At 42.1% G+C, this 18,622-nt stretch overlaps 2 protein-coding genes across 2 annotated transcripts; both read left to right on the forward strand.

Moving 5' to 3' along the window:
* Nucleotides 1-232: 232 nt before the first annotated feature.
* On the forward strand, nt 233-7,434 carry LOC306963285 (alcohol dehydrogenase class-3). The gene is made up of 9 exons (XM_079556808.1): nt 233-317; nt 1,620-1,721; nt 1,796-1,937; nt 2,551-2,638; nt 2,825-3,044; nt 4,350-4,610; nt 6,647-6,782; nt 6,988-7,126; nt 7,279-7,434. Exons 1-9 carry the CDS (start codon nt 300-302, stop codon nt 7,301-7,303), a joined length of 1,131 nt encoding a protein of 376 aa, XP_079412934.1. The 5' UTR covers nt 233-299; the 3' UTR covers nt 7,304-7,434.
* Nucleotides 7,435-8,900: 1,466 nt separating this feature from the next.
* On the forward strand, nt 8,901-18,397 carry eif4ea (eukaryotic translation initiation factor 4ea; the record flags this gene model as incomplete). The annotated part of the gene is made up of 7 exons (XM_079557319.1): nt 8,901-8,918; nt 13,166-13,266; nt 13,389-13,484; nt 13,964-14,027; nt 14,885-14,998; nt 16,355-16,494; nt 18,138-18,397. The coding sequence occupies 7 exons, from the start codon at nt 8,901-8,903 to the stop codon at nt 18,250-18,252; spliced, it is 648 nt and encodes a 215-aa protein (XP_079413445.1). The 3' UTR covers nt 18,253-18,397.
* Nucleotides 18,398-18,622: the final 225 nt, after the last annotated feature.

Below are 18,622 nucleotides of genomic sequence, written 5' to 3' on the forward strand. Positions count from 1 at the left end.
CACCTTTTTGTTGCTTTGCTGCGTTTTCATCCTCGATTTCTTCGCTATTTTGATGCTTTTTTTTAAAAGCCAAAACTAGAGAAAATGTGCTCGGTTCAGGTGGGGGTTAACAGGTTAATGTTTACTGTTTTTAAATAACTCCCCACTGGTTACATCCTGAGCGGGTTGGCTTGTTCCGCTTGCTCCTGCTCTGCGTGCGTCCTCTGCGTAGCCCTCTCCTTCTGCCTCCTGATTGGCTGTGAGGTGAACTCCTTTCCGGCCTCGCGCTGCTCCCGCCCCCCTCGTGCGCACGACCCAACATGGCTACAGCTGGAAAAGTAAGCGTTCATTTATTTTCAGCAAAATGCATCGAAAATATGCATCAGCTACGGACTTGCAATGTTTTATAAGCCGCTAAGACCGACGGGCAACGTTTGATGTCACCATTTTGACTTTTGAAGCAAATACGGGCTTTGATTTGCAGCAGAGTATTACAAAGAACTAGTGTTGGAAAGTAGGTTAGCTCGTTTATTCCCCAGCCATTGACTTTAGCATTGGCGTTGCAAAGGTTTTCCAGATTGGGGAATTCGTAAATGCGTTGCTGAATGAGGTACAATTGTCGCGCTATTGTTAAAAAAAAAAAAAAAAAAAAAAGGTGCACTCACTGCACACGTCTGTCAAATGGCTTTGCTACAACTTTTAAAATTACCTTTTTAACACTGCTTGGTGCATGTCCATGTTATGCATGTGCACAACAACGTATAAACATTGATGAAAGTAGAAATGAATTAAAAGTGTGGTCCGCGGGCAAGGCTTGGTTCTGCAAGAGGTTTAATTCGGCCAGTGAGATTGCTTAACAAGGAGTTTCTTTCATTGTTATGTGCACGGACTCGACGTTAATAGTAAAAAAAAAATACTATATGCATAAGTTAAATAAAGGATATTCAATCATAGATCTGTTGGCTTTTTTTTTTTTGCAAGACAAGGTTTCAGTCATTCATTTTTCATTTTGGGCCTCTATGGGAAAAAATGCAAGCCGTGATGTTTTAAATATTTTTCATATGGTATTTGTAGGCTTGGATTTTGTCTTTCAGTAGTGACCCTCAGTGCAACATATCAGTTGTGGGAATTTGACCATGTCGGTTGGAGCAGTACTAAGTAACTCTTCCCCCTAGAGGCCATAAGCGCAACTGCAGGTGTAATAGCAAGTTACGATTTTTTAACTTATTAATTGTCTTGGAGAGTAAATACTACGCTGACAGGAAAGGCGAAGGGAGAGAGGGTTACTGTGCATCCAATTATACAATGGAAATATTTTTTTCACTCAAACTTTGCTGTAAATACTGTTTAAAGTGACGTTAGCCCGCAGTTAGCTTTGCCCGTTAGCCTGCTAGCTTCTTCTTCGTGATTTCATTAGTGCGTATAGGTGACTCCGGACCGGTGGCAGTCAAGTTGCAAACATGGTTTTCTGGTCAGAGACACCAGGGGGAGATGAAAGGCCCTCCAATCATCCCATAAACACTTGTAATCTTTCAGCCACCGTGCTTTGTATGCATGCATTCAGATTGAGGTTTGGTCTTTCTTCCACAAAGTAAGTTGGAGTGACTTGTTAATGCCGCCCTGTGTGGGTGTGATTTTAGGTCATCAAATGCAAGGCTGCTGTTGCCTGGGAAGCAGGGAAGCCTCTGTCCATTGAAGAGGTGGAGGTAGCACCGCCCAAAGCCCATGAAGTCCGCATCAAGGTAAAATCTTTGTCTCTGTGTGATACAACACAGAATTGAAAATGCAGTCCATTTCCATGTCTTTTGTGTGTCAGCTCTTTGCCACAGGGGTGTGCCACACTGATGCCTACACCCTGAGCGGCAGTGACCCGGAGGGACTGTTCCCCGTCATTCTGGGCCATGAAGGGGCTGGGACAGTGGAGAGTGTGGGCGAGGGGGTCACCAAGTTCAAACCTGGTAATATACCCACACGCACAGAGCCTACAGAGTAAGGCGGCACATTTAGTGACAATTGAATCAAAATGAAGATGGCCACACTTTGTGAACCACATAGACTGCAGTTACTTAAGGCAACACATTATCCTTTGAAACCATTTAAATCTCTGTTCTGTATGGCAAGTTACGTTGCCGCAGTAGCTCAAAACCTCTGTTTTGATGCGATAAAGGTTAATTTTGCAGCCCTACTATGTGGTTGTCTTTATATTAAGCCTGTTAACCTTGTACTGCTCCAGGACAAAATGCAAACAAACCATCGATCTTCCTCTTTTCAAAACATTAAACCGTCCTGCACCCAAAAGAGGGTCAAGGCCACTCCAACCTTCTCTGGCGGGCTCTAGAGTGGTTTGCCTGGGACCGGCTTGATAAAGGAGGAGCTGTTTACAGCTATGTTTTGATTAGATGAGGAAGAATGAGCGAGTACAACAAGCCTACTATCAGAATTAAACATTTGTCTTATTTTAACCAAGCACTGTCTGGACAACTACACTATGTACTGTTTTAAACAATAAGCCTTTAATGGAGACGATAGAGATGATTTTTGACTGATTTGTGATTTTGTTTTTCCCCCAAGGTGACACTGTGATCCCTCTGTATGTTCCTCAGTGCGGAGAGTGCAAATTCTGCAAAAACCCCAAGACCAACCTCTGTCAGAAGATCAGGTAGTTTATCGCACAATGTTAAACCCTTAAGAGAATTATGTTCTCAATCTGGTGTTTTATTGGACAGAGAGGTGCGACGACCAGTAGAATCAATTGTAAAATGCTGTAATGATGTTTTAGGTGCGGTCAACGTTTCAAAAAGAGACTGGTTGAGCTCTGTGTTTCTGTTCCGTGTCTGTGTTGCAGAGTGACCCAGGGCCAGGGCCTCATGCCCGATAAGACGTCCAGGTTCACCTGCAATGGGAAGCAGCTGTTCCACTTCATGGGCACCAGCACCTTCTCCGAGTACACCGTGGTGGCCGACATCTCTCTGGCCAAGGTCAACGACAAGGCTCCCATGGACAAAGTGTGTCTGCTGGGCTGCGGCATCTCCACCGGGTACGGGGCTGCCATCAACACTGCCAAGGTACGCGCTTTTGTATTCTAGTGTGGCTACAATTTTCTATTTCTTTATTTAGCCACAATGTCTCTGCCCTTCATCTCGACTTCTAGCCTTGCCAGAGGCCATTATGCATTGCAGAGATGGATATTACAATTATATGAACCTGGCAAGAGAGAGCTGATAATGTGTTAACAAACAGAATACAAATGTAGACTCCTGCATAAAGAAAGACTTCTTTTTTTTAAACATCTTCCAAAATACAAAATTCCGCTGAACTAAAACCAATTTTACAGATGTCCACGGGGACTAGTGTAAAGCACAAAACATAAAATTAAATAAAGGCCTTGCAGAATAAACATTCTAATGATTTAGGTCTTTTTTTGTGTTTGGGATCCTTTTCAAAGAGCCATTCAAAAGACTGGCTTTTTTAATATAAAATGTAATAACTCACAATATCTAAGACGCGATCGTTAAAAGACACTTTTTTAAAATAAATGATTAATAATGGGACTGATAGTTACGCTTTGGAAACCATGTTTGTGGAAAAAAAATTAACTAAAACATGCAAGATTTCTAGGCTGCAACAAATCATTTTTAGTGGATTAAAATAACTTTGAAATGGCTTTTTTTCTTGTATTTGTATACCTGAGTTGTGTCAGAGAGGAATAATGGGAGATAAATTTGGTAAATAAATGGGAGAGACACTATTAACAGCAATGCATCTGTTTTTTTTCCTGTAAGAAACCAGTATTAGTGACAGTGTGATGCATTATATTTTGCTATTACTTAAAGGCCATATACCTTTTTTATAAATCGCAATCAATGAAAGAAGAGGCCACTAGAATAAAATGGCACAGGCAGATAGGCACATTTCACAACTTGCTGGGTCACTTTTATGGATCATTGTCATAAAAATGCAAGAAAACTAACCTGCAAGTTCATAAAATTGATACAAATGTTTTAGAATTAGATGTACTAAAAGGAGTACATACAAAATTCCCTTCCCCCATTTGAAAAAAATCCAGTATAGTGCCTTTAATTTCCCCACTAGGTGGTGCCTAAAAGTCTTAATTTTCATAATTATACCAGTTTGTTGGTGCCCTAAAACTTTATTTGGAGATTTAAAACATCTTTTTCTGTTGAATATTTTTTAATTTAGAAGCCAAATGGTATTTTATCAATTTAAAGTATTTTATTCAATACTATTAAATGAATTTTAGATAATTTCTGGACCAGACTTTGGAGGTAAAATCTGTGTATGGTCTGGTCCCTTGCTTGGAACCATTATTCCGGCTACTGATGCCCGTCTTCCCCGCTGTCCCCCTGCAGGTCGAGCCCGGCTCCACCTGCGCTGTGTTCGGTCTGGGCGCGGTGGGGCTGGCTGTCATCATGGGCTGTAAGGCTGCAGGCGCCACCAGGATCATCGGAGTGGACATCAACCCAGACAAGTTCGAGAAGGCCAAGGAGTTCGGGGCCACCGAGTGTGTCAACTCCAAAGACCAGAGCAAACCCATCCAGGAGGTGCTGGTGGAGATGACCGACGGAGGAGTGGACTATTCCTTTGAGTGCATCGGCAATGTGCACGTCATGGTGAGACTGCCGGACAGGAGGTGTAGTTTGTGCAGTATCAATTCATTTTCCTCCCATGTGAACAACAATTATTAGCCCCGAAGTAAAGTACACAAAGATGGAACATGAGTTTTTGTTAACTCATTGACTGCCAGCCATTTTTTAAATCAGAGAGCTCCCCACTGCCAGAGGTTTTTCAGGATTTTGACTTTTTTTTTACCACAGAAAATTTAGGTCTAGGTCTATGTCAACACGAAACCCACCAAAAGAAAGATTAGACTCTCCTCTTTCATCCAAAAAAAAGTTCGTACCTCTTTCCATTCTTTAGTAATCATCCTTAATCATCCCTTAAAAATAAATGAATTCACCCAAAATGCGAAAATGAATGAGAAAACGAAAGAGCAATGCTGCCACCTAGTGACTCAATAAAAGAACTAAGGTTTTAACACCAGACATGCTCAAGGCTTTGCTGCAGCTGTTCCCATTGGAAAACCTAATTGACGTCTATAGATGTCATTGGCATTCAATGAGTTAATCAGTGACCGAGAAGACATTGAAATGTGTATAATTTTATTCAATGTGCATTGGTTCAGTAATGGCTAACTGATTAATCGTCAGAAGTCAAGTCAAATGTTATCAAATGTTAAACAGACTGGGTCTAACCAAACCAGACAAACAAAGCACAGCCTTACATGGTCCTATTGATCATAGCCCTGAAATGCAAGCTTTTGTCCTGGAATTTGAAACCAGCCCAAAGGGTCTTGAATATGATGCCAGCCCTGGATCACTATTAGTAATTGCCTGATGAAAGACCAACACGCACCTTGCCCAGAGCACTATAGCACACACTACAGTGATGTTGGACTCTGTGTCTCAGTCTTCAAAAACATTTTATTCTCTTGATCTCGCCTCTGCAGATTATACAGGCTGCTCTTTGTGACTGGTCTGTGATGAGACACAGGGACCACTGTAAGGGGCTGTTTACACAGCAATTATAGTCTCCTGGAAAATGAAGCAATCGCGTCTTCTCACAATCTACTTTTACATGAAAACGTTGATGTGTCAACAAAACTCATGGAATTGAGGAATTGTTTCAACGTTCTGAAAACTTTTGGACCTTATGGCTTTCTGAGGCAACTCGTGCATTCCACTTTACAAAATATTTACAAGCCACTATAAATATTAATACAGGCCACTTTAAATAATGAGAGAACCAAGAAAACACTATCATTTGTGATCCTGAGTTAGCGGTCAGTGTTCAGACTTGTGCTGTTCCAATACCAGTTCTTCCTATCCAATCCGATGCTAATACTTGGGTTCAGAGTAGTCGCTGATACCGAGTGCCAGTCCGATACCACAGCAAGTGAAGGGGGGTATTATGCAAAATCGACTTTTTCAAGCTTTAGGTCATGTTATTATGTCATTCCCTCATTAAAAACATGCCTGAAGTGTTGCCTTGGCACATTCACATATTTTTGAGTAATCTGTAAAAACTCTGATGGCGGCCATTTTAGGGATAGGTTTGCCTGAGTCCTCCTAGGAACGCCCCTACCTCCTGGAGACGCCTCCGAGCTTTCGTCACCAGCCGAGTAACCAACCACTGCTCCTCAGCAGAACCCCCTCCCCACTGATGCCACAGACAGCGTGTGGAGGGGGGCGTGTCGGAAAGGGTCAGAGGTTCCTACAGACAGAGGCCTATTTCAAGACATTGACTACAGCCATTTTGAGAGAGCAATCTTATACAAGGCAGTTATTCTAATTTACTGCATTTACAGACCAACAGAAGGTTTCGTCATCATTGTAGTGTGCTATAGACTGGTGCTATGTGATTGAAAAAAGCATAATACCCCCTCTTTAAAACAATATCAAATCCTGTAAGAATATGCCAAAATCTATAACACTCAACTCATTATGCAATTTTGAGCAAAGTCTGTGCATTGTGACATAATATTCTACGGAGGCGAAAAAAAACAAAAACGATAGAGTAAATGTGATCATTAGGGGTTTTATTGTCTACACAGCCCAAAAAAAAACACAGTTTGGTATTGCGGTTTCAGAGGGCTGCCCTGGAGGCGTGCCACAAAGGCTGGGGAGAGAGCGTGATCATCGGTGTGGCCGGATCGGGACAGGAGATCTCCACCAGACCCTTCCAACTGGTCACCGGCCGAGTGTGGAGAGGAACTGCCTTCGGAGGTATTGGCACTTCATTGTCAAGGCTGTCAAAGCCTTTGCACATCTTTGAGTAACCATGTGTTTTTACTTTTGGCTGTTGGAAGACCTTAGTGATTATGAGTAATACATTTTGAGATATCCATTTGGAACTCTTGCTGTAGTAAATAGGAGGGGACAGAATGTAGGCAAAAGTGGAAAGTTGATCTTTTCCAACGCTGTTTGTCAGGCTGGAAGAGCGTGGAGAGCGTGCCTAAGCTGGTGGAGGATTACCTGAACAAGAAGATGAAGGTGGACGAGTTCGTGAGCCACACGCTGCCGTTCGCTCAGGTCAACGAGGGCTTCGAGCTCATGCACTCGGGAAAGAGGTGAGGGGGCGCCAGAGGAGTCCGCTGTTTTCAAACTTAACATTACATAGTGCACTTCTGTTTGCGTACGCGCTCAGTATATCTTATGCATTTTACTATTTAGTTTTTTTTTTATGTCACGCTAACTATATTCACTGTCTTTGTTTTGGCAGCATCCGCACAGTGCTCACCTTCTGAAGTGCCTCGCAGACGAACATCCTTCACATCCGGCCTTTGAATTATCTTTAGTTGGAGCACTTAATCGTCCTACTGTACAATTTCAGTATTATTGTTTTCTAATCTAACAAAAAACGGTAAAGTAAAATTGCTTTGAAAACCTCTTTGTCTGGTTGTTATTTCTTAGCAAAGTTATTATTGTGTGAAATACTGTATGTTTGGGCATTATTTACACGAGGAACACTGTGGTGTGTGTGTGTCCAAAGAGAGGATTTATATCTGCTGTAAATAAACAGTAACTTTATGTCAGGCGTTCTCAAACTGTGATATATCTCCCTCTGGTGGTACTTGTGCCTCGTCAGGTGGTGGGCTACACGGGTTCATCTGGAATTTAATAGATGATTTACACCCAAAAAAGACATAATTTCAAACTCACCAGCCATACAGCCGATGAGTCACTGAAAGCTCAAATATACACTCAAATCAACATTTTTTGCCACAAAAGTTGCATAGTGCACCTTTAAAAACCTCTTAAGCCCCACCTTGAGCTTCTTGAAAAAAATGTCAAATAGTGACAGAACAACAGTGAACACACAAGTTGACGTAACGGAGCAGCAGTACTGTGAACTGTGTTGTACATCTCTGCAACTGAAAAGCTGATTAGACTTTAGTTATGTCTAATTCTAGTCATATGTTCATGATTGGATTTTGATCCATGTTGTGCTAGGAAGGTTTAACATTTGTATATATGTGATGGTTGAAGGTCCCTGTATAGCTGTTAGCACAGGCAAAATTCTACAGAATCTCTTCCCTTGTATTAGCTGCTCATGGTCTCGATCAGAGCCCGGCCGATCAACTCTGAACGACGGCTTCTTCCATCCCCTCCTGCAGGCCCCCAGTTTTGTAAATACACTGTTCAGTAGGCCTATATATGGCCTATATATATATATATATATATATATATATATTTGATATTGCTCGGTTCACCTCTTAACCCCCACTTGAGTGCATTTTCTCCAGTTGAGCTTTACCCAAATCTAAAAGCTGGAGATCTTACTGCTATATGTTATAAGCTAGGGTGACGCCTCATTTGAAAGCTAAGACTTGCAAAACGTCCCTTTTCTGTAAATCACTGTTTTTTTTTTTTTAAATTGTGTTTTGTCACATTGACATTGTTTATAGTTTTTTGTCACTTTTATTGCGTCTTTGTCACATGTTTGTCATTTTATTAACGCTTTTTATTGCGTTTTCGTCACTTTTGTTGTGGCTCTTTTGTCACTTTTTTGGGGGGGGGCGTTTTCGACACATATTTTACGCTTTTCCCCACGCGTTTTCATCCGTTTTTGTCGCTATTTTTGACGCTTTTTTGCGAGAAGCTTTTAGATCTTTTCAGACGGGGGTTAAGAGGTTAAGTGTCGATTTTTGTCAAACATTAAGCATCGTTGTTTTATTATTTAACAATATGATCATCTAGACATGTGCAAACGTTATGGCAAGGTCTAAATTGATGAATGGAAACCTGTGGTAAACGCTCTCGCGCATGCGCAGTACCGACAGACCCACCTGCTCCAATCAGCTATTTGAACACAAGCTCCAAATCTGCCGTGATTTACAGAAGATGGCGACCGCTCTGGTGGTGAGTGCTTTTAAACATCCTTTATTTTCCTCTTGTGGTTCACAAAGTGCTTCATTCCCGTAAGATCAGCCACTTTTCGAGCTCCACTTCAGCGGTGACGGTGAAAAGTTACGTGTCAACGGATGGTGACACGACGCGGGCATTCACTCCAGCTGAACTTAGAAGAAGTTCTTTGCTGCGATAAATATTTAATGTACGAAGTGTCATATTAATGTAAACGCCTCCAAATGTGCACTGAGAATTCATAGTGAAATAATGGAGTAACAGTGGAAAACGATTGCTGTCAGAAATGCACAATTCTCTGGATTGCAAGTGGGAGACGCTCCAGGCAAAACTGTGGGCAAAACTCGGGACGTTTTCAGGTTTGGGGACAGTTTGCTCTCAGTCTAACTCACTTTAACCTGGAAACAACAACAAAGTGTTTTATTATCCCAGTGATTCCGTGTTTCTCCATTAGATCTAACTTCAAAGGCTATTTTTTTAATAACAATTTATCCAAGGCTCAACAAGATTTCCAAAATACCCTCAGAAAAAAAATCGTCTAGTCACCAAAATAAATAAGGATTATATTTAAAAAAAAAACATTAAATAACAAATTGTAGCCTAATAGATGTTTGAGAAAAAGTTTCAAATGATTGCTGATTCACCTTCATTATCTCACTTAAGGGGAGACGCTACAGGCAAAACTCAATTTTTTCAGTTTTCAGGTTTTGGGCCAAATTGGTCTCTGAACTTATAAGCTTTCACCTGGAAACAGAAAATATGCCTAATCTTCACAATAACATGTTTAAATATTGCGCTGATTCAATGTTCACCCATAGACTTATATGGGACAATGCAATTTCAGGGCCCCTTTTCTCAAAACACATTAATCTGTCATTGTGGCGACACTATGTTCACGTCAGTCGGACCTAAAGACTTCACATTTTCCAGCCTTGGACTGAACAATATTTGGAAGATTTTTTCAAAAGTTTCAAATTGATATCTGTAAATATAATTTTTTTCCCTATTCACCTGCAGTGTCTCGCCTTAAAGGTGCACTATGCAAAAAAAAATTAGAATAAATAATATTAGTGCGTGTTTGACCTTTCAGTGGCCCAGTAGCTACTTGGGTGGTTAGCATAGCCCATACCTATCAAGTTTTGGATTTGAAAATACGGGACATTCCGCTGCGAGCCGTCCCACCAGCCCAACCAAGCTTCAAGACGGGGGAAAATACGGTAGTTTCCCGGGCAAAACCATAGACCGTTAAAAAGAATAGACGTCTCCTGCTCACTCCTCCCCGTTTGCCACAGTGGCTGTTTCCCAATTGCAAGGATCCGTCCTCCGTTTGGCCACTTTGTTGACGTCCTCGGTGGCGGCTCCTCCAAAACAGAGCGGAGTGTCCTCTCCCCGCCGCCTTTGAGCTCAAATGGAACGGCCTCCGGAGCGAGCGGCTGCGTCAGGTCACGTGTCAAATCATATAATCAAATGTCATGTCAATCTATGCTTATTAAAACAACTGTTTAATGAATAACGGAGGCGAGGAAACTGTTTATGTGAAACAAAACTTTTTTAAAGTGAGTTAAAACTAATAAAGTTTTGCGAGAAAAGAAACTATGCTGCAGTGCATCATGGGTAATTTCAGCTCTCCGAGGCAGCGGAGGATCCACTGCTGTATCCTTCGTAAATGAGCGAAACGGAGGAGTCGAGCTGCGAGGGGGCGAGTGGTCCAGGTGAAATGGAACACCACTTGGCGGCGCCGTGATGACGCGAATGACGTCCGAAGTGGTCGAGACGCCGAGGATCCTGGCAATTGGGAAACAGCCACAGACTACACTCGAGGGGGAAATCATGGCAGGTTTACAGACTCCCCCTCCCCAGCTCTGACGAGGCATGTTCCCAAAAAGGGCATCAGGGCGGAATCTTCACCGTAGACTTGGCCCTTGCGTGATGTGTAGTTTGCGCTGCTCCAATGCTGACAGTCCGGCCCTCAGTATGAGATTTCGAAAAAAAAAATCTTACGAAAACCAGCCTGAGCTCCTTAATTATCACAGGAGGATTATCTAGCTCTAGATAGTTCCAAAAAAATTGGGACCAGGTTTTAAAGTTGTTTTTACTGTGTCTAAAGTACAATGCTTTCAAATGGGAGACTAGCGGCGATATGGAGGTACTACAGCAATGGCGGCCCCGAGTGTCATTGTCAAAAAGCAGAGCAGCCAGCGGCCAAACGGCAAAACGGGACACTTGACCGCTACTCAACCTCACGAAACACTCAGGCTTCTGCGGGTGGCATTTGTCGCGAGGCTAGTAGTGACATAGTTCAGTTCGGAGGGGCAGAGGACTGTGTTTTTTTTTGTTATAATACGGGAAATTACGGGAGGACGACGGGAAAGTGGGGCAAAATATGGTAGTTTTCCGGCCCAAACGGTACACCTGGACAGCTACCTTTCATCAATTGTTTTTCTGGTAGGTTTTCAACTGCTGATTGAACCGTCTCCGTGGTGGTTATGTATACTTTCCATTCACGAAACCTAAAAAAAACAGGCCTGCCAGTATGGTAAGTAAAGGGCCTTTCCTCCGGGCACTCTACCACACTCTACCACACTATAAACGTGTATAAATAGGTGAATTTTCCAGCTAGATGATTCTGACCATCAGTCTGGCTCCACATCTGGAGATGGGACCCAGTGCACATCACTGCCGTCACCCACTGCTCCTTATGGGTTGCCCAGTGGCATCAAAGGAGGGGTCAAATGCAGAGGACAAATTTCCCTACGGAGATGATAAAGTATACCATAACCTAACATCTCTGCAATGTCTCAGAAACTCGGACTGATTGCGCGCATACAAAGTGCCTATCTCACCAGCCTGGAGACTAGAGTTGCTGCTAGTCACGGAGATGTCTCTGATACGTGCCCCGGCAATAAGGCGAGTCTCCAGTCAGGGTCACTGAAAGGTCAAATACACGCTGAACACTTTTTTTTTTTCGGATAAAAAGTTGTGTAGTGCAGTTTTAAAGGGACTATATGGAGTTTAAAAATGTTAAAATTAAGTGTTTTCCTCCCCCTACATGTTTCAACAATGTCCTGATGTGTAGAATGAGCCCAGACATATTTACCAGAACTGCCTCAAAAATCCTGCACTGTCACTCAAAATGGTGTTAATTCGGGTCCGAAGTGCCGTCATGCACGAGCTTTATATAGAAGGTGCAGTTACACGTATGACCTGAGGTGGCAGTAGTGAATATAAAATGGCTAACTTGCATCTAGCCCCTTTAAGTTTCACTCTTAAAAAAAACAAAATTTAATCTACAAAAATTTAAAAGAACATAATAGTTGGATAACAAATTGTATTTAATTCAAGCTGAATGGTACTGGAGGGAAAACATTTACTTGCAGGAGGTTTGAATGAATGAATTATTTATTCGGAACATAAACAAAAAAACACAAACTTATGAACTCAAAACACAACCTGCCATGATTGAGGCAGTTGTGAGCTCAATATCAAATGTGCACTTGTGCAGCTCAATACATTTACAGCTTAGGACATACAATTTTGTTTTATCTTTTGCACATTTTAGTTTAGCCTGTCCGAAAAGGAGTGGGGGGAAGTAAACACTTATTTAGCCCCACCCCTTTTAAGTACTCTCAGTATGTTGTTCCGTATTACTTATTAGGCTTCCTTATAAGTTATAACAATCATTCGAGCACTGTGATCTAAATCCAAGGTGTCAGGGATACAGTGTGAATAATACTTACCAATCAACTGGTTTACAACACAACAGCTGAACATGAAAAGTCATATATTTAGAATATCCTTTCTTTGTTTTGATACTTAAACTGTCTGATATTTGGACATCGTGTGTGGTCGTAAAATATGGAATACAATACATACCTCAAACGGACACAGAAACCTTTTCTGGATGTCCAGGCATGGGTAATTGTAAATTGATTCAAGCCCCTTAGATTGTATTTTCCCTCTTTCAGAAAAAAAGCAACTGTTTATTTTTAGCTTTATACATAAATTATACATTAATTGAGCAGTTTTGAAAGTGGTCCTGTCATGAAAGTCTTTGAATTTTGGCTTTAATAAACAGTGGATTGTTGTCGTCTCGGTAACCAGCATCGACGTAATTATGTACATTTGTCTGGTGTTGTAAAGCTTTTCCTGTTATTATTTTTACAAAAGTCAGTTGTATGTGGCGCGGATGACAAAGACAATTCATTCTGTTTGAGTAATTGTTTTTTGTTTGTTTTTCATTTTAGGCGTCAACAACAGTTCCAAGTCCCCAAAAGGAGAAATGTGACAAAGCCGTTTCCAAAGTTGTCAATCCTGAGGCGTACATCAAGCACCCGCTGCAAAACCGGTGAGAAGCTACTGAAGAACATCCCGCGCGGCTCATTTTTCAACCACATTGTACATTTGCAGACGGTGTGGAAGTGTTGCACGTTGGTCGAGCGGTAAATCTAACTGTGGTGCTGTTTGCAGGTGGGCTCTTTGGTTTTTCAAGAATGACAAAAGCAGAACGTGGCAGGCCAATCTCCGGCTCATCGCCAAGTTCCACACTGTAGAGGACTTCTGGGCGTAAGCAACAAGAACTTAAAGCCACACTACAGAACATTCCTCTTGTCATATTCTACAACATCATAAAACTCCAAACATTACCACGCATGTTCCTAATAATCAACTAACCATGATTTTGTGGTGTATTATTAAAGTAAAGTTTTTAGAAGAGGACTTTTTGTATTTAAACATCTAGTTGGGCTTTCGGTGGGTCAAAGTAAAGTTCAATATCTCCATGAAGATGAGAAGGGACTAGGCCAACAAGCTGCAACCTACTGTAGGGCTGGATGATGTGGCAAAAACATTCATCAGGATCATTATTTTTCTCCTAATGATCGATCTAAATTTTAAATATTGCTAAATGGAGTCAGCTCACAGTACAGAGTAGGTATTTTTCATTGATAAAAGTTCTAATAATGCATCAGATTTACGTAGTGTTTTTGGACACTGTTGTTTTTCATAAAAGGTGCAATAGTCAAGTGTTCCTGTCCTTTTCACAGACTGTACAACCACATCCAGCTGTCCAGTAACCTCCTGTCCGGATGTGACTACTCGCTCTTTAAGGTCAGTCTCCTCGTGCAGCCGGGATCGAGCCAAGCTTAAGGCCAGACGCTGCAGGTGAAGGGGCAAAAAGTTAATTGATTAAAAAGTGATAAATAGCTTTTAAACCTTTTCCAATTACTGATATTTAAAGTGTAAAACAGACCCAAAAAGTCTGTTTGTAGCCGCTAAATCTGAAGAAAGGATAGAGCCAGGTTTAAATTGATTTATCTGATTTGGTTTTGGGGTAAAATGAAATCCAATGCATTTTTTTGGGGTTCAATATACAGTTGATTTGGTAGATATTGATAAAACTGTCTGGAAAACCAAAAAGCCTTAAGTCTTAAGCACAAGACTGGATAATTTGGTGTCTATATATGCAAACTTGGAAAATTCACACCAACAAAGTGTAAAGCGGTAAAATAAAAAAAACTTATCCTGAATATAATGCAATTTCTTAATATCCAGGTGAAAGTTTAAGATCAAACTGACTGAAGGTAAAAAAAAAATGAATACACGGGTTTCTCTTCTGTTGAAGCGCTCCCATCTGTACTTCCTGGATTTATTGCATCAAGGGGGAATACAAAACTATCCTCAATAATCCATCAAAAGGCTGTTATTCTTGGCACCATTGTTTTTTTTTTAGCATGCTCTTTGGAAAAGAAATGCTCCTCAACAGTGAAAACAAACCTTCACTTTCACCTCTGCTGTAGACTAGGGAATGAGACTCTGGGCTAGCTTCATTCCCTAGTCTTTTTGTCCTAATATGGCCACGATTTGAAATGTGAAAGTCTCAATGCTGAGGTATTAATATAAATGATAGTTGTGTCTCATTGTTCCCTGTGCTGGCAGTTATTGAGGTGTTTCTGATGTTGTCGCAGGATGGCATCGAGCCCATGTGGGAGGACGAGAGGAACCGGCGCGGAGGCCGCTGGCTCATCACACTGTCCAAACAGCAGCGCAGGAGCGACCTGGACCGCTTCTGGCTGGAGACGGTGAGTTTAGCCTAATCCTCCGGCTAAGTGCTCGAGATCTGGGAATGGGTTTGTTTGGGATGTTGTGAACGTGCAAACAGACTCTGAATCGGATTATTTGATTTGTGAACGCGGCTGAGCTAGAGAGCGGAACAAAAACAGGAAGCGGTTCGATTCCCACCTGGACCGTGGCCTTTCTGTGTAGAGTTTGCATGTTGTCGTAGGTTTCCTCCGGTTTCTCCTACCACTAAAAACGTGTACAATTGGCGAATTCTCCATCCAGGTGATTCTGACCATCAGCCTGGCTCCACATCTAGAGACGGGTCTCCAGGCGCGGTGCAGCGATGTCGATAGATGGGTCAAATGCAGAGGACAAATTTCGTTGTACAGTGTTGTATAATGACAAAATAAAGAACCTTAACCATTCATTTAGCCCATCAATAACGCAAACCGCGCCAGTTGGAAAGATGAAACAATAGGTTTGTTCGATGGATGATCAGCGAGAGTAGCCGACGCAATGGGGGCGGAGAAAAAAGTCTGAAGCCCATGTGTGGCCTCAGATCACGCAGCATCTCGTTCAGATATCTCGTTCATTTAAAGTTTATCCTAAATAAAAATAATTTGCCTCCTGCTTGGTTTACTTTACTCCAGCGACATCATTTTTCATCAGAGAAAACTTTCCCATTTGTTTGTGAGATAAAATACGTCCTTTTAAATCATGACTTCTGTAGGAGCATCAAACATGAGCTCCATTTTAGGGGGGGACACATAACTTAAATAGTTTCAGTCATAGTTTATTTGTTCAGATCTAAAGAAGAGAGAGATGGGGGCGAGGAGCACGTTTGTGATCACACAGACTGGCATCCGCTGACAGGTGGGCGTTTTCCCATCATGCACGGGGCCGTGGAGCCGCTGCAGTTGCCTCTGGAGAGATGCAGCGGTTGATCAAGTCGGCTGCTCTTGTTGGGGTCTCACGATCTTTCTGTGCCCCATGTGCCTGTGACATCAGAGCGTGTCTGGAGCAAGTCGGACAGAAATCTGCACCGTTCGGCTGTCAAAACTGCGTCCGTCTGGCTCATCTCGAACACGCCTAATGTTGCAATTTTCGGCTCCAATCGTACAGTCTCGGGTGTGAATGCAACTTAAATCTGACTCAAAATGTACACAATCCTATGACTAATCTCAAGAATGACTGTTGGCCCAATCCCTAACCAAAATGTTTATTTCTATTAAAGTGTTGAGTAAAATCAACTTGTCACTAGCTTGTTTGTAGATAGATGTAGTTTGTACATCAAGCCACTCGCACTTTTTTTGAGTAGTCTTTGAAAAGGTCCCATACTGATGATTTGTCGGACCGCCTTCTGTGTGTGTTTTTAGCTGCTGTGTCTGGTGGGAGAGGCGTTTGACGACCACAGCGACGACGTGTGCGGGGCGGTCATTAACGTGCGCGCCAAAGGAGACAAGATCGCCATCTGGACCACAGACTACGAGAACAAAGAGGCCATCACACACATCGGGTGAGACGCACTCAATGCTGAAGCACACAAGCCCCTGTGCTGTAAAGTGTATTCTATAGAGTCCTGGCTCCCGAATGTCCAGAGAGAAAAAAGTAGTGCACTTGAAACATTTCCCACAATGCATTCTGAATGCTTCACTAGCTGAGTCAAAATAGACACAATGCACGACTGAATGAAAACAGCTGTTTCATATTTTTCATGAATAAACCACTAAATCTAAGTTGTTGCAATGATAAGTTGCTAACGTTAGCTGCTGACCTTTAGCTTGACCTGTTAAATGATCAATAGCTTCCTCTCACCAGCTTCGGACAGAGATGTCACGCATGACAGTTGGGTTTGGGTTGGCCTCTGGCACCAAAACTAATTAATAATATAATTATTGCCTTTAATAAAAGTATACTATTGACTTATTGCACAATGTTTATGAACGAGGGAGGAGGAGACGTGAAGAAAGACTGCGTTGAGGAGGAACAGCTGCTGTTGCTGCTCGTGCGTGTAACCTGCCCCGTGCTGCATGCACCTGTCGGTCTTCACTGCGCAGAGTGCGCTTTGACAAGGCCTTAAAAAAATAATAATCAATAAATAAATTATTGGGTTTGTTTCGGGCTCGGGCCTACAGCTAAAAGACAATAATCCAAGGTTTCTTCATTCATGTCATATCCATGTTAAATTAAAGTCATCAGCAGGGACAGCTGGTATCAATGGGCTAGGTGGGCTAAGCCCCTCCTGTCATTTTTTTGACAAGAGAAAGAAGTTGTGTTTTTCATTTATTATAGTTCATTTTATATCATAACTAATTGCCCAATGTCATAACTGTATAATCATTGTAGTTTTATACATCTGATCACAATTTTTATCACAAGAACAAAAAAGGTCTAGTTCTGAGAACGTACTTGAACATGACGGTGATGGATAGATGGCAGTGCCGCAGGTCCCGCCTCAGCACATACACACACATACACTTGGCTCTGGAACTGAGCTGGACTGAGCCCCGGACCCTATCACAGGAGCAGCTCACCACGCTGAAGACTCCTCATTGGTTACTTTCACTCTCATTGTGCACGCAGTGTCTGTAAACTATGGGACACTAGCTAATAATTATACGGACGGACATTTTTCTTTTTTTGTGACAACTCTTTACAACGGGACTTTTCGCTGGCGACACATGTAGTAAGGAAGCAGCTGTATGTTTATGGAGTTTTAATGAGGACAAACAGACATAAGGAGGACGTGATGCGCCTCAATGCTACGGGTGAGTCCATGTTTACACTATGGTTCACATCTATCCAGGTTCAGCTGTTGTTAACTTTAGCAGGACATTAACCACTCCTATGCTTCCATATCATTGTGCTGAGGGTAAATGCACTGCAGGTAATCTGCTGTTTAGCATTATTATTTCCAGTACACATACTCAATTTGTTGGTGATTCGGACACGCAATTCACTTCGCACGTGACAACCCAAACACGATCTAGAAAACTCGCGAGGTGCGTGTTCAAATAGCCAGCAGAATGAGTGTACTCTACTACATAGAACGACTACATGGTAAATGAGGAGTTTGGGGAAAGTATGGACATCTGGACACAGCCACGGTTTGCAAGGATTAATGAAGAAAAGGTATTGATGCTTTGCTCCTCTCCACAGGCGCGTCTACAAGGAGAGATTAGGAGTGCCCCCCAAAGTCATCATCGGGTACCAGTCCCACGCCGACACGGCCACCAAGAGCAGCTCCTCCACCAAGAACAAGTTTGTGGCGTGAACAAAGCGCATGTCCTCTTTCCAAATGGACCTATTTCCTTTGTCAAAATGGGTGGATATTTTTAGTTTTTATCATAAGTTCTCGAACAGAAGTAGAAATCGACTATTGCAATGCGACGTGGAAAAGGCGTTTATTCTTCGGACCAAAGATGAGGAAACTTTTTGTTTAATATACTTGAATTTTTTATTTTTTTTTGGAGGGGGGGGGGGGGGACTAAAGTGCCAACTTCATTAAAAGCTCTTTTACAGATTGTGCAGATTTGGACGTGAAACTTGAATGTATTGGTCTTAAGGTGCTTTCTTTTTTTTGTTTTGTATAGATCTATTGAGAGAAAATGTTAAGTTAAAGAAAGCTGCTGTAAGTGACTTTT

The sequence above is a fragment of the Gobius niger genome, assembly GCF_951799975.1.
Source record: "Gobius niger genome assembly, chromosome: 5".
NCBI lineage: Eukaryota > Metazoa > Chordata > Actinopteri > Gobiiformes > Gobiidae > Gobius > Gobius niger.

Excerpts from the sequence above, each read along its gene's own strand:
- LOC306963285 (XM_079556808.1), top strand. Across the intron at positions 4,611-6,646 it reads TCGGCAATGTGCACGTCATG|AGGGCTGCCCTGGAGGCGTG; the intron begins GTGAGACTGCCG and ends TTGCGGTTTCAG. Across the intron at positions 6,783-6,987 it reads GAGAGGAACTGCCTTCGGAG|GCTGGAAGAGCGTGGAGAGC; the intron begins GTATTGGCACTT and ends GCTGTTTGTCAG.